This window comes from Lonchura striata, chromosome 3 (assembly GCF_046129695.1).
Source record: "Lonchura striata isolate bLonStr1 chromosome 3, bLonStr1.mat, whole genome shotgun sequence".
NCBI classification, from domain to species: Eukaryota; Metazoa; Chordata; class Aves; order Passeriformes; family Estrildidae; genus Lonchura; species Lonchura striata.
This window is the reverse complement of record NC_134605.1, coordinates 876860-889348: the sequence shown is the minus strand read 5'-3', so window position 1 is coordinate 889348 and position 12489 is coordinate 876860. Positions and strand designations below refer to the sequence as shown.

Genomic DNA, 12489 nt, shown 5'->3' with positions numbered 1-12489 from the left:
TCTGTATCTTAGACTCAGATAAATGTAGTGCATTGAGTACTTCCAGTGCCTTGAGCTCTTAGGTAGATTTATATGCATTAGACTGAACTGGTTAAGTTCCTTTTATCCCTGCTGGGCTTTTCATGTCTGTTGACTGTAAAACTAGAAGCTCAGTAGAGGTAACATCTTCTTCTAAGCCTTTGGATATACATGAAATCCTCCCAGTACTGGTCAATTTTAAAGACACATCCAAAGAGGATGGAGGGTTTTAAGCTCTTTTAAAACATAAAAATAGAAGGGTTATGGCAATTTGACAGCCAAAAAAGCAATTTGCCAGTCTCAGTAGAATCCAAGGCTGTGTGTAAGAAAGCTGATCAAGACACTACAGAGGAGATAATGGGGTCGAAGAGCAGAAGAATCCCCCCACTTTTGCAACCAGCATAATCTGGTCTCCAATGAAGTTTCTTAGTTTCTTATACTGAACCAATAAAGCTTAGTGTGATGGGAGAGTTGCATTACTGCAGCTTAAAAATGTCTGGAGAAAGCTGATGAGGAGAGATGCTTTTAGCTGCTTTACATGTGTCCAGCTGCTTGCATAGCTGTCTTCTGGCTGGTAGTGGGAAGACAAGGGCAGGGGAAAATCTCAGCTTTTTCTTTAATTATTTATGTTCTTATCAGTAATAAAGGGCTTTTTATGCCTGGAATTTATTATTTGTATTATCAAAGATGAATGAGATTTTGCACTGCAGCAATGAAGGAACTGGGTGCTGCACAAAAAGGTTCACATCTTTATTCTCACAGCTGCAGCGCTGTCGTAGCTGCAAGCCACCCTTGAGTCAAACATGACTACATCCACTGAGGAGGAAAAGCTACCCAAATGATGAGAAGCCTCCCAAAAGAGTTCCCAGTTGGCCTGGCATTGGATGTTTAGTTTATTTTCTCTACTTGACTCATTCTTGATGAAAGCAATGCTCCCTTGGACTTCACCGGGCACTTGGCAGGTTGTGGATGGCAGGACGAGAGGCGAGACAGCAAGCCAAGATGTGGCCTCCAGGTTTCCAGTTCCACTGCACTGGGAATGGATTGCCTTTCCACATGGCTGTGTAAGCAGAGACTAATGATGGCTGAAGAAACCAAGACTAGCAAAACCAAAAAACCAAACCAAACCAAAACAAAAAAACAAACAAAATAAAAAAACAACCCCCCCCCCAAAAAAAACAAAGAAAAACACCAACAACAGAAAAAAAAAAAAAAACAATAAATTAATTCATCTGCATTTTCCATAGCACATAGTTGATGCTTTCCTCCCTGCACCTCTTTCACAACTTGGGTTTCAGTGATGAAAGTGGTGTAGGGACAAAAATTTCAGAAAATCAGTGCTGTATTTTGGGTTTGATATCCTCCTCTCCTGGCATCTGCCCAACTTTCCCCGTGCGGGGCTGCCAGCAGTGCCTGGTGCCTGCTCTGTGTGTTACACGTCCCCAGCCTGTCCTGCTTAACAAAACTGTAATTACTCAAAACACCACCAGCTTTATGCCTTGGAATGACAGGACAGTGCTGGGGCGACTGCACGGCCAAATGAGCGATCCCAGTGACACTCAGTCAACAAACCTACTGGCATCTGCTGGAAAAGAGCTGGAGTTTGTGGCCAGGAAAAGATAGAAAACAAACAGAACAGCTTTACTCTGCTCTGCAGTGTCTCCCCAGCTCTGCAGGCATTGCTCCCTCCCCTTCTATCTCTTCTGTTTTTTTCTTCCAAGACCCACCAGCCGCAGACAAGCAGAGGACACTGAGCCTGGAGCAAATGGCCACACCACCTCCCTGATCCAGAAAACCATGTCCAGCAGCCAGAAGGGTAAGTGAGCAAGTCTCTTTCAGTGGGATGAAGCTAGAAATATTGGTAATTCATATCTTGAACATTCATTTGGGTCCAGGAGAAAAAAGCAAGGCACTGCAGCATGAGCTCAGTTTGTGTATTCCTAGCAGGGAAAGGCAGAAGGACTCGGCTACTGGCTCATGGAAAGTTGAATAAGTCAACCAATCACCTGGATCTCCTTATCTAGCAGCAGTATCCCTGATTTAACAGGAACAGGCAGGGTTTGTCACTCCCAGCTGTTGTGGCTCTGTCCCCTGGCTCGGGCAGCAGCGGCGCACGCGGGGCTCTGGAGGAGGCGAGGGCTCTGCCTGGCTTTGGTGGTGCTTGGTGTTCCCATCACAGCAGAGCCAGGCAGGAGCAGCCCAGCACCAGCAGCTCGTGGGTAAAGAGCTGTCCCGTGCAGCAGCCAGGCAGGGAGAGGTCAGAGTGTTTGCACAAGGGGCGAGACGAGGATTTTTATCTCCTGCCCTGTCCGGGTGTCCCGTGCTGTACAGACAGGTAGGTAGGAATGGAGCCAGTCTCCAGGCATGGGGAGGCCAGGTGGTTCCTACAGCCACAGCTGAAAGAGATCATTTCAAACAAGCCAGTTATGGACACACTTCCAGCATGCAGTGAAGCTGAACTTGCCACCACCACCATGGGTCAGTCCTGCTGCCCCCTCACCTCCTCCCACCCATGTTCTCGGGACCATGCAGGGAGCTGACAGCCCATTAACCCACCCCAAAAAAGCTGCTAGTTTTCTTTCCCGTGGGCTTTTGTCCACCCCATGAGCCAACCTGCCCTGTGTGGGGATTAGAAGACAGCACCAAGTGAGGGGCAGAAGGACACTGCCTGCAGCAGGACGTCCTTTTGATGTTGGCAGCTGGTAATTCTGCTCAAGCTGTAACATGAAGCCCCATCCCAAAGCAGCTCCTGCAGCAACCTGGCAGCACACAGCCCTCCCAAGACACGAGCTGAGCACTCCTGTGCCCAGCCCCACCACCCCAGGGCTACCCCACTGCAGGGCTGCAGCCACCACTGTCCCAGACTGCCCATCCCAGTCCTGCAGCAGCTCTCCACTGAGCTGGGACCACCTGGGATCCCTGAGCTGCTGCTGGCCTTGCATCTCCACACAGCCTCATCCACAAAAATCATGGTTGCTTTAACTTGTGGTGTTTGAGGGAATATGCATATCCTACGTGTATAGACTTGTGTAAGCAATATATTAAGTATTTTAATTCATCCATTGAATAACATGATACAAAATAGCTTTTTTTTATCAAAAAAGTGAAAGTAATACCTCTGTTTGCTTGGGTTTTTCAGTGAGTTAAATGAAATGTAAATAACATGGTGGATGTTTTTGTTTGGTTTTTTTTTTGTTTTTTTTTTTTAGGAAATATGAAAACCATTCCTTCAGAGCAGGTAACCCATTTCTGATTTATTATTTTATTTCTGCTTATTATTATTTACTCTATTTTGAAGCTTCCTGAAACTCCCCAAGCCTGTCCATGCAAGCTGTCTGCCTGCAGGGCTCTTGCTGGAATTGGTAGCAAGGCTCCCGCACGCTTCTGCTAGAGTAGGGCTTCACCTGCTGCTTTGTGTTGAGCACAGCACGTAAAGCTCCCATCCTCCAGCCACGTTTCTCTCCCACTAACCAGCTAACCAGCCCTTGGACTGGCACTTCCAAGAGGAAGATTGCAGGGAAAAGGGGTGAGGTGTTGCCCTATGGCTTCATGATAACTCTGATTGCACTGTGAGGTGCTGCCAGGAGAGGTGCCCATCCCTGCCCGCGCTGCCAACCCCCAGATCTCATCCCTCTCCCTGTCCTGCACGCTTCCAAGCCAGGGAAACCCTACCCTGCCCACCATGTCCTCCATCTGCCAGGGGACATTCCCTCCTGGCCTGCTCTGGGCTCCCAGGTGGCTGGGAGTCAGCGGAGGTGCACGCAGAGCACAGGGCGAGCCTCTCTCGGAGCTGGTGAGTCAGCAGCACGCAGCACAAACGCCTTCCTCAGCTCTGCAATAAAGGAAAAACTAAAATAAAGCATAACAAATGATAAAACAACCCATGAAGGCACAAGAGTGCCTGTGTTTTAGCCTTCTCCCAATTGCAATTCCTGTTTAAACTTCTGTTTTTGAGGCCAAAGTATTCGGTGTTTGGCCTCAGTGCAAATAGATCATTGAAAAAAAAAAAAGAAAGGAAACACTTCAACCTTCCAGCAGAGCAGGATGGCACTTATTTATTTCTTTCATTACAAAACCAGCCTGTGCCAAGTAAAATTGTGCTCTAAGAGCTGTTCTACCAGTCCTGAAGCACTGAGGAAGAACACACAGCGGCCCCACCTCTGCAGCTTCCTGCAGGCCCCTGTGCATTTGCACTGGGTGGAGGATGGGCGCAGGCTGGGGACCAGGTGCCAGAGTTCACCACATCAGGGTCACACCAGAGGGAAATCCTCATCTCACGGGACCTCTCCGTCGGCCTCGGGATGATTTTGGTGGCCTGAGGACACAGAGTGAAGTAAAGCACAGCAGCAGTGATGGTCTGAAGATATTGGTGGGATCCCCGGGCTTGCAGCTGGGTTAGCCAGCAGTTAACTGTTCCTTCCCTGAGCTCTGTGGAAGATCTCCTTGCCTTCACATAAGCAATTGAATTAATAAGTTGAGAAGTTCATTTGAAATCTCTGGACTATAACAGTGAAATCCACAAGCCCAAACACTCAGGCTGTATAAGGAGAATGATGCACAGAAGAAAGCTTTGCCATCACGTCATTAAGGACTTACCCAAGGGCGTGGTTAAAGCATTCCTTGGTTCCAGAAATCTCTGCAACTGAGTGATCACCGTTGCTCAAAGCTGGTGGGTCAAAGTGTGACCTCTGTGACCTGGGAGAAGGTGTTTTGATTTCAGCACACATCACAGAGCTGCTTGTGCAGAGGAGAATGGGGCACTTCCATCTGAGCTGCTGACCCAGGGAAGGGAGGCAGCAGCCATGGGCTGCAGAGGAAGATGGCTGGCAGGGTAAGGGGAGCCTCTAGTGCACACCAAGGCTTTTGGAGAAGAGCAGCCATCCACGTAACAGTAATTTTATGCTTCTGGGAAAACAATTCTATCACCATTTTGTCCTGACTTTTAACGGCATGTGGAAATTCAAGTAGCTGGGTACCAGCACGGGAACCAGCACCCAGCAAATCAGACCAGATCCTTCCAGCAGGAGCGACCTGTGCCTTTAGCTGAGCTCATCCCAAACCCGCCACCAGCAGCCCTTGCCCTGGACACCAGCAGCAGCCTGGTGCCCGATGGACAGCCCCTTCCTGAGGTGCCACTGCCACCCCGCCTGGCGTCCCCGCCGCCGCTTCCCGCGCGTTGCCTCAGCGGGAGCTCGCACAATGCTGGGCTTGGTGCCACCCGAGGGGAGCACACCCAAAACCCGGCCCTTCTTGCACAGGCAATTCTGCAGGAGAATCCCTGCAGCTGTGAGCTGGAGGATTTGCTCTGCCCTCCTTTGCAGTTTGCTGGGGACGGGCTGGAGCCAGGGTGACCTTTCCCAGCGCAAGCGGCCGCGGCAGGGACGGGCCTGGCACGGGCCCCTCTCCTGTAGGTGCATCTCGGCGCTGCTGCTCTCAGCTATGAGGAAGCTTCTCCTCCCTGAAACTGTGGGGATCGTGCAACAAACTGTTCCCAGTGACCTGCCAGAGCAGCTGGCTGTCACACTGCCAAGCAGCGCTCAAGCTGTTGAACAAGATTTGTGTTCTGGAGGAGAGCGTTAGTGGTGGCTCAGAGGCGAGACTGTGCTGCCATGGGGGTCACCTGTGTCCCTCCAGCGCCAGCACAGCCCACCTGTGTCCTGCCTGCAGCCCAGGGGTGTGAGGGTGATGGTGGGCAAGGGCTGCTGAGGTCTCCTCAGCTGGCAGCAGGACAAATGCAATTTTAGGTGGCTTTGCCAGCCTGGTTTTGGGCTGGCCAGAGGATCCCACAGCTGAGCACAGAGGTGGGGATGAAGACAGATGGAGCAATGAGGTTATCACCTGCAGCTTTCCTTGCCCTGTGCGTGGCTTGCGTGGGTATGGCTCCTCAGGCAACAGGGCTGAAGCAGATGAGAAGTGAGCATCCCACCCTCAGTCTTTGGAGTGGCCAGGATTTGGTGTTCGTGTTCCATCCTGGAGGCGAGATTAGAGTGGCCTGGAGGACCGTGCTGCTTGAGACCCAGCCAGCCTTGCTGCTCTGAGCAGGGCGGTCCCAGAGGTCCCTCCTGCTCTGTGTTTTTCTGGGATTTGGTAATCTTGAGCAACTGTGTAGGTTAGTTCAGGGTTCCCATGTAGCAGCACCCAGAGTTGGATCAGTGAAACTAAGGCTCCAAACACCTTGGTCACCTACCTTGGTGCAAACAAGACCCTTTGGAAAATGTTCATCTCAACTGGTCTCTTGCTCCTGGACCAGAGACGGATCTTCTACCAGGCAACTTAAGATGCCAATGGCTCCTTATGGCTACCAGGTGATAATATATTATCACTCAGTGGATTATCTGTCATCCAGAATGGTTTTGTATTGTGCTATTCAAGGGAAAGAAGGCATTCCCAGTGAGAAGGAGCAGTACCTATGGATCCTACCACCAGGCATGTCCTTCCACCTCGTCATTCCTGCAGCCTGGAACCAGGCAGTCTTCATCTGAATAAAACAGACGTTTAAAATAATTTCCTGGGGCTTCTTCCTTTATTCTCCTCTCTCCGCTCTTGTCCTTTCCCACCTTCATCGTGCCCTTGAGGATAATCCCAGGAGAAAAAGCGTATCCTCCTGGGAGCCGCACCGCAGCGCGGGGAAGAGGTTTCTCTGTACTTCCCACTCCAGGAGAGCAGGAGGATCCTCTGCTGTGCCCCGGACCTGTGGAGACAGAGCAAAGCACTGCCTCCATCCTGCCATCCCTGCAGGTCCGAGAGGACTTCGCGGCTTTTCAATTACAGGGTGTGCCTTCCCAGCGCGCTCCTCCCTCCTCCTGCCGGAGCGGGACCACATCGTCAGCGTGGCAAGCCCCACGATCCGAGCTCCGCGGGGCACAGGGAGATGCTCTCCTGTCAGGATGTGCACGTTTTCCTTCTCTGGAGGACCAGCAGCTCATTGCCAAAGGGAGCAGCGCTGGCTGCCCCTGCTCCTGCACATCCCTCTCTTCTGCACGATGGAAATCAACTCTCATCAGATTATTACGGCACCTTTTATTGCTGGGCTGCTACAGCAGAAAAGATGCAGATAGCAGAGGAGGATTCCAGTCATTACCACTCTTCAGCCTCTGATTAACATGAAATACCTCTGCAAGCTTCATGCCACATCACAGGCTTCCCACGCGACACCGCCAGGGTGCTTCAGTGTGACCAGAGAGGTTTGCAAATAGGATTTTTTTTAAGTTTGTTTTTTCTTTTTTAAAGCAAGTAGGTAGGTCTGCAGGGCTGGGTTCTTGTTCACATCTCCCCAGACAGAGGCACAAATCACAAACCCAGGTCAAATACCCACCTGGTGCACTCCAGACCTTGCACCTTGAGCAACAGGGACCCTACCCAAACAGACTTGAACTCTTACAGGGTCAGATATGGTGTGGTGTCTTTCTCCAGCCTGCATTCACCTGCCCGCCTACTCTCTTCATCCCCAGAGCAACCACCAGCAGAAACCCCTCTGCATAAGGCCCTGACACAGTTCTGGGGCCAAAAAATTCAGCCACTGATTCTCCTCAGGGCTTTACTGGGAAAAAAAAAACACACACATGTTTTTTGAAGCCTCCAGCAGGTGTCATTCGGAGAGCAAGGAGAGAAAGCTTGAAGCCACCCAAAACCCAAGGCACATACACACAGTCCCACCATGAAGGCACCTCATAACCTCCCTGAAGTGAGAGGTGCCTCACTGAGCAGAGTCGCCGTGGTGAAGCTGTGCTCATGTTTCCACACTGGAATAACCTGATGAGGTCTGGGATGCAGGCACTGCTTCAGGTGGGACATCAGGGACAGTTTCAAATCATCTTCAAAATACCCCTGAGGGTTTTCAAGGGGTTGTATTTTGTCAGGGCCACCTCTCACCATCTCCCTGCAAGGGAAGAGCCAAGCCATGGGCTGGAAGCTCCGTGTCCATCCAGAGCTTGTTTGGTGCTGTTGCACCTTCACTGCTCCCTCCATGCTGAGACAAGGAAGTCGTGGAGAGAATGATGTCTTGGAGGGAGATCTCTATCTCTGTGGTGAAGTGCACATGCCAAGAGATGGAGCTGCTGCTCTGGTAAAAGTTCCTCGTGAAGCTTCGGGAGCTAGGAGATTTTTTTTTTAATCTTTCCTGAAGTCAGGGAGCCAGGGAGTCACTCAAATGAGTCCTGTGCACCCTCACCAGTGCTCCCACAGCCTGACACAGCCCTGACAGGCACCTCCTGCTGCCAAGCCCACCCCCTCTTCCCACGCCAGCCAATGTGTTTTGCCCTCTGAGATAGGACAAACACACGTTTCCCTTTGTTTCCAGCTCCACACCTAGTTTTTTTTTTCTTTGCATCATGTAGGGCTGGCTACTCATCTGTAATTCAAAAGAAAGCAATGACTCACTAGACTACATCGCTTTCCAAGGCAAAGCATTTCATGCATTTTGCAGGCACGCTAGCCCTAGCCCGGGTTATGAAATAACCTCTGCTGGTGGCACACATCCTCCCCATCTCCATGTCCTCTGCAAAACCAGAGGGCTCAGGCTTCCACCCTGCACAGGCACAGAGTGCAGGATGGGATCTGTGCTTAAATCACACCTTTGCATCGTGTGAGGAACGCCAAATGCCATCCCCACTTTAAAACCTGGCTGGCCACACGTGGGCATTAACCCAGCCTAATTAAAAGGTAACAAAACCCTAAAATTCACTTTTACCAATAGGTTTCCAAGCACCAGGTGAGGGATGTCAAAGGCAGCCCCTCACGTGCCAGGGAACAGCATGCACAGTCCCTGGAGCTGCAGCCCCTGATTTTCCCAGGAACAGCAGGGGCAGTGGGGTGTGAAGGGGCTTGAAAACAGATGAGAAATGCCTTACCTTGAATGAAAAGCCCATCTTCACCATTTTGGGGCTCCATCCTTCATCGCCAGGCCAAAGTGGGACAGTGTCTATAATTATCTCTCTTCTGCCTGGGTTGGGGAGGTGCCTCTCCCTGCAGCCTGCTTGATCCTGCCTGTCTTTCCCCCACAGGAGACTGGAGGCAGTGGGTCTCTCCAAATTGTGCACTTTGGGCTGGTGTGACTGAGCTGCCCAAGCAGAGAAGAGGAAACCTCACCGAGGTGATGAAGTTCACGGGAAGTCCTTTGGCAAAATTCCAGCCAGCCCTGGGACTGACCACTGGCAGATGACAAAACACCAGGCTTAGAAAATATCCTGTTCTTAGACCTCCAAATTATTTCTGAGTTTGTATTGATAAGTCCACACACAAAGTGTCCTGTGTTTGCTTGTGGAGGGCAACTTGGTGACATTTTCATCAAAGATGTCAAAAAAAGCAAGTAATTGCTGATCCCCATTTACTGGGCAAACTCAATGCTGAAAAATTTGGTGGGGTTTCTTGGATGAATCCATAAGCTTTTCAGGAGAAAGTCTGTAATCCTCTATGCATTATATGTTTTTACAATCTTCACTTGGAAGCAGATTTGAATTTCCACTTAAGGCTCTGAAAACCGTCCTATTGAGATACCAGCAGATAAAATCTTCACTCAGGATACCTCTGTGAAAGAGCAGCCTTTCACAGTCAGCGGCATTTTTCAAAGAATGCTCTCAATTTTCATATCTAGATATATCATCTTAGTTGAATAACCATTATTTTGCCTTGAAAAAAAAAGATGCAGAGCCTCTTAAGCATCATTCCATTGGAGTCCAGATTCTAATCTGCCTCTCTAACCACAAAGAGAAAATGCACTGAGAAGGGAACCTGTGCCAGCCCTCTCTGGTTTTTTCTGGCAGAGGAGAGGGGCAAGCACCATCGTGGGTCCTTCCTCCACCACCTGATGGAGCACAGATATTTTGTGCTCTGTCATAGGCACAGATGTGGGTTAATCTTGAGCTTTTTGGGGAGCACTGGGTGGTTGAAACCCAAAGCCAGCGAGCTTCTTGCAGTTGGTTTTATGCGGTGAACAGATCTGTACAATGGACTGAAAATGAAGGCACAATGTAAAAAAATCATAATAAAAAATACCCCACAAGCCATTAGAAGTATTTCATTAACAAAAACTTTGCTTTTACCCAAATAAAATATTTGCAGTCCATTTTGCCCTATGCCTGGTGGGTGATTTTGGTCGCACTGTTCCTCCCAGTCTGCACCTTTCCACGCGTGGTTCCAAAGAGATGCTTTGGTTTGAGGTTTGAAGGCACCCAAGGGCTTGCAGCCTGTAGGGTTTTGTACACTCCAGAGGGAAAAACAAATAAAAATGGCTTTGAAACACAGCAGCTGCTGCCTCGCACAGCCGAGGTGGTGGTGACCAAGCTGATAGAAGAGCATCCCTTTAATGTCCCACAGATTGAAATGGAATTTCTGGAAAACACGTGGCACTGACGGGGGGCTCGTTCTGCCCAAGAGGCTGTGGCACATGGCCCTGCCATACAGCTATTTTGCTGAATTGCAGCCATATTTCTGTCAGTACAAGTGATGGTCTATATGAGGGATTAATCTGACACCAGACAGTGATTCTTAATCCTGCAGTATATCATAATCTATTTACTTTGCATGCTAAGAGGATTTCAGCTTAAAAATACACAGGAAGTGATACTAGAAATGTACATAAGGTCCAGAATGCTGTTTCCTAAAATTGCAGTTTTTCATTAAAAAAACATCCTCACACGGTTTTCTTGGAAAAGTCCTGTCTGTCCAGGAAAAAAAAAAAAAGTTGAATAGGGATTTAACTGGAAATAGGCAGGGGTTTCCTTTTAGGCTTCAGCCCTGTGACCATTTTCACCGTCCTCCTTCCCCACAGCATTTTGTGCTCGGCAGTGTGACATGAAAGGAGAGCTCTCTAGCAGAGCAGCTTCCTCAGCTGGGAGGTTCACCTGCAGACTTTTCACTGACAAAATCAAAACAGGTTTGGAACCAACATGGGATTTTATATGCCTTAATTGCTGCTCAAAGTGTATGAATTAGCAGCAACTGGCTAACACAGAGGTCAGCGCAGGGAAAACCACAAACCAGTGGTTCCTTATTCAGGTGTAATCACGTGTTTTCTCTGCTCCCTGCCAGGAAGGCAGCCTACAAAATAACTGTAAGAAGTTGTGTTAGTGGACACAACTTCTGAAACTTACAACAGAATTTTTAGTTATAATTCGTTAATAGTTTAAGTCGTGCTCAGTCATTATAGCTCGAGTTCCCAAAGCAGGTCCTGCACCCAAAAGAGGAGTTGCTCACCCCAGGCAGCAGCAGCCCTGTCCTGCCCCTGCCCACCTCTGCATGGCCACTGAGGGTGTTCATCACCAGCTGTCCCAGCTCCCTGCCACGCACAGGGGTTCCACAGCAAAGCAGGGACACAGAGCTAATGCTCTGGGAGCAGCAAAAAGCTCGTGGATTATTCCAGGTCTGTGAAGCACCAGTGCAAAAGCTAAGGGCAACCCAAGCTGGGCAATGCTGTCCCCTCTGCCCCTCCTCCTGCCCACCCCAAATCCTGGCCCTTCAGCTCCTGGCAGGAAAGCTCCAGGAGCCTTTGGAGCAGAGGCAGGAGCAGCGCGGGGCTGACCCTGCCCGCGGGCCCCCGCAGCTCCAGCAGCAAGTGGGATTTTAATTAAAAATAAATAATAATGGTAGCCACGCACCCAGCAGCTTCCTCGCTGGAGAGGCGAGGCATGAGCCAAGCAGGCAGCTCCCTCAGAAGCGGGTTGCCCTAAAAAGCTTGGCAATCCTGCTGGTGCCTGCCCCTGGAGCCGGGCACGGCGCCGTGCCACCTTACCTGCCGTGACTCACGCCCGGGGTGCCAGCGCCTGTGCCAGCCTTCAGGTACCCTCAGTGGGAGAGGTTTGCAAAACAGGGAGGGCTCTGGGCCAAACCCAGGCATGACCCTTCCCAGCCCATGCTCACCCACCAAGAGGCAGAACTGGCACTGACTGGAAAAAAAAAAAAAATTAAAGCAAACGGAGCTGAGCACAGAGAGCACAGCCATGATCTGGTGTGATCTGACCAGGTCTCCTCTTATGGCTCCAAAACCACCTGTGCTCAACAGGCAGCTTCAACACCATGTGTTCCAGATCTGTGTGAGTGGCCCAGGAAAACACCCAAACTGCAGTGTGGGAGTTGCTGCATAAAGCACTGATCAGTGGCACCTGGTATTCCTGGTGCCTAAATCAGGGGAGGAAAGGGGGGGCACAAGCATCCTTTGGATTCCAATACCCCAAAGCAGAGCCCTGGTCCACCCACACTGTGGGGCACTGGATGAAGAGGTTTAGGACCACATCACCAAAACCAAAACTCAGGCTCCCCTCTTGGCTGTGGCTCTCAGCATCACTTACAGAGTTATACAGAACACAGTTTACAAGGACAATGAAGTGTGCACCATTTTTGTTTAAAGATGACAGAAGGTGTGTGTCTGGGGGATTGTGTGTTGCCCACCTGATGGATCTTGTCTCTCAAGTGCTCACTAAATCTTGGAGAGCGACTCCTTTTCATTTTGTGCCCAGCACAGATTTTTTTTTTCCC

The 12489-nt window shown here is 50.1% G+C and overlaps 1 protein-coding gene across 1 annotated transcript in view; it reads left to right on the top strand.

Moving 5' to 3' along the window:
- WDPCP (WD repeat containing planar cell polarity effector) overlaps positions 1-9185 on the top strand; it is a 148702-nt gene extending 139517 nt beyond the window's left edge. Inside the window, exons 17-19 of the mRNA XM_021555836.2 lie at positions 1740-1834; positions 3228-3256; positions 9021-9185. Coding sequence (XP_021411511.2) covers positions 1740-1834; positions 3228-3256; positions 9021-9071 — 175 coding nt within the window. The 3' untranslated portion in view covers positions 9072-9185. The remainder of the gene's footprint in view (positions 1-1739; positions 1835-3227; positions 3257-9020) is intronic.
- Positions 9186-12489: the final 3304 nt, after the last annotated feature.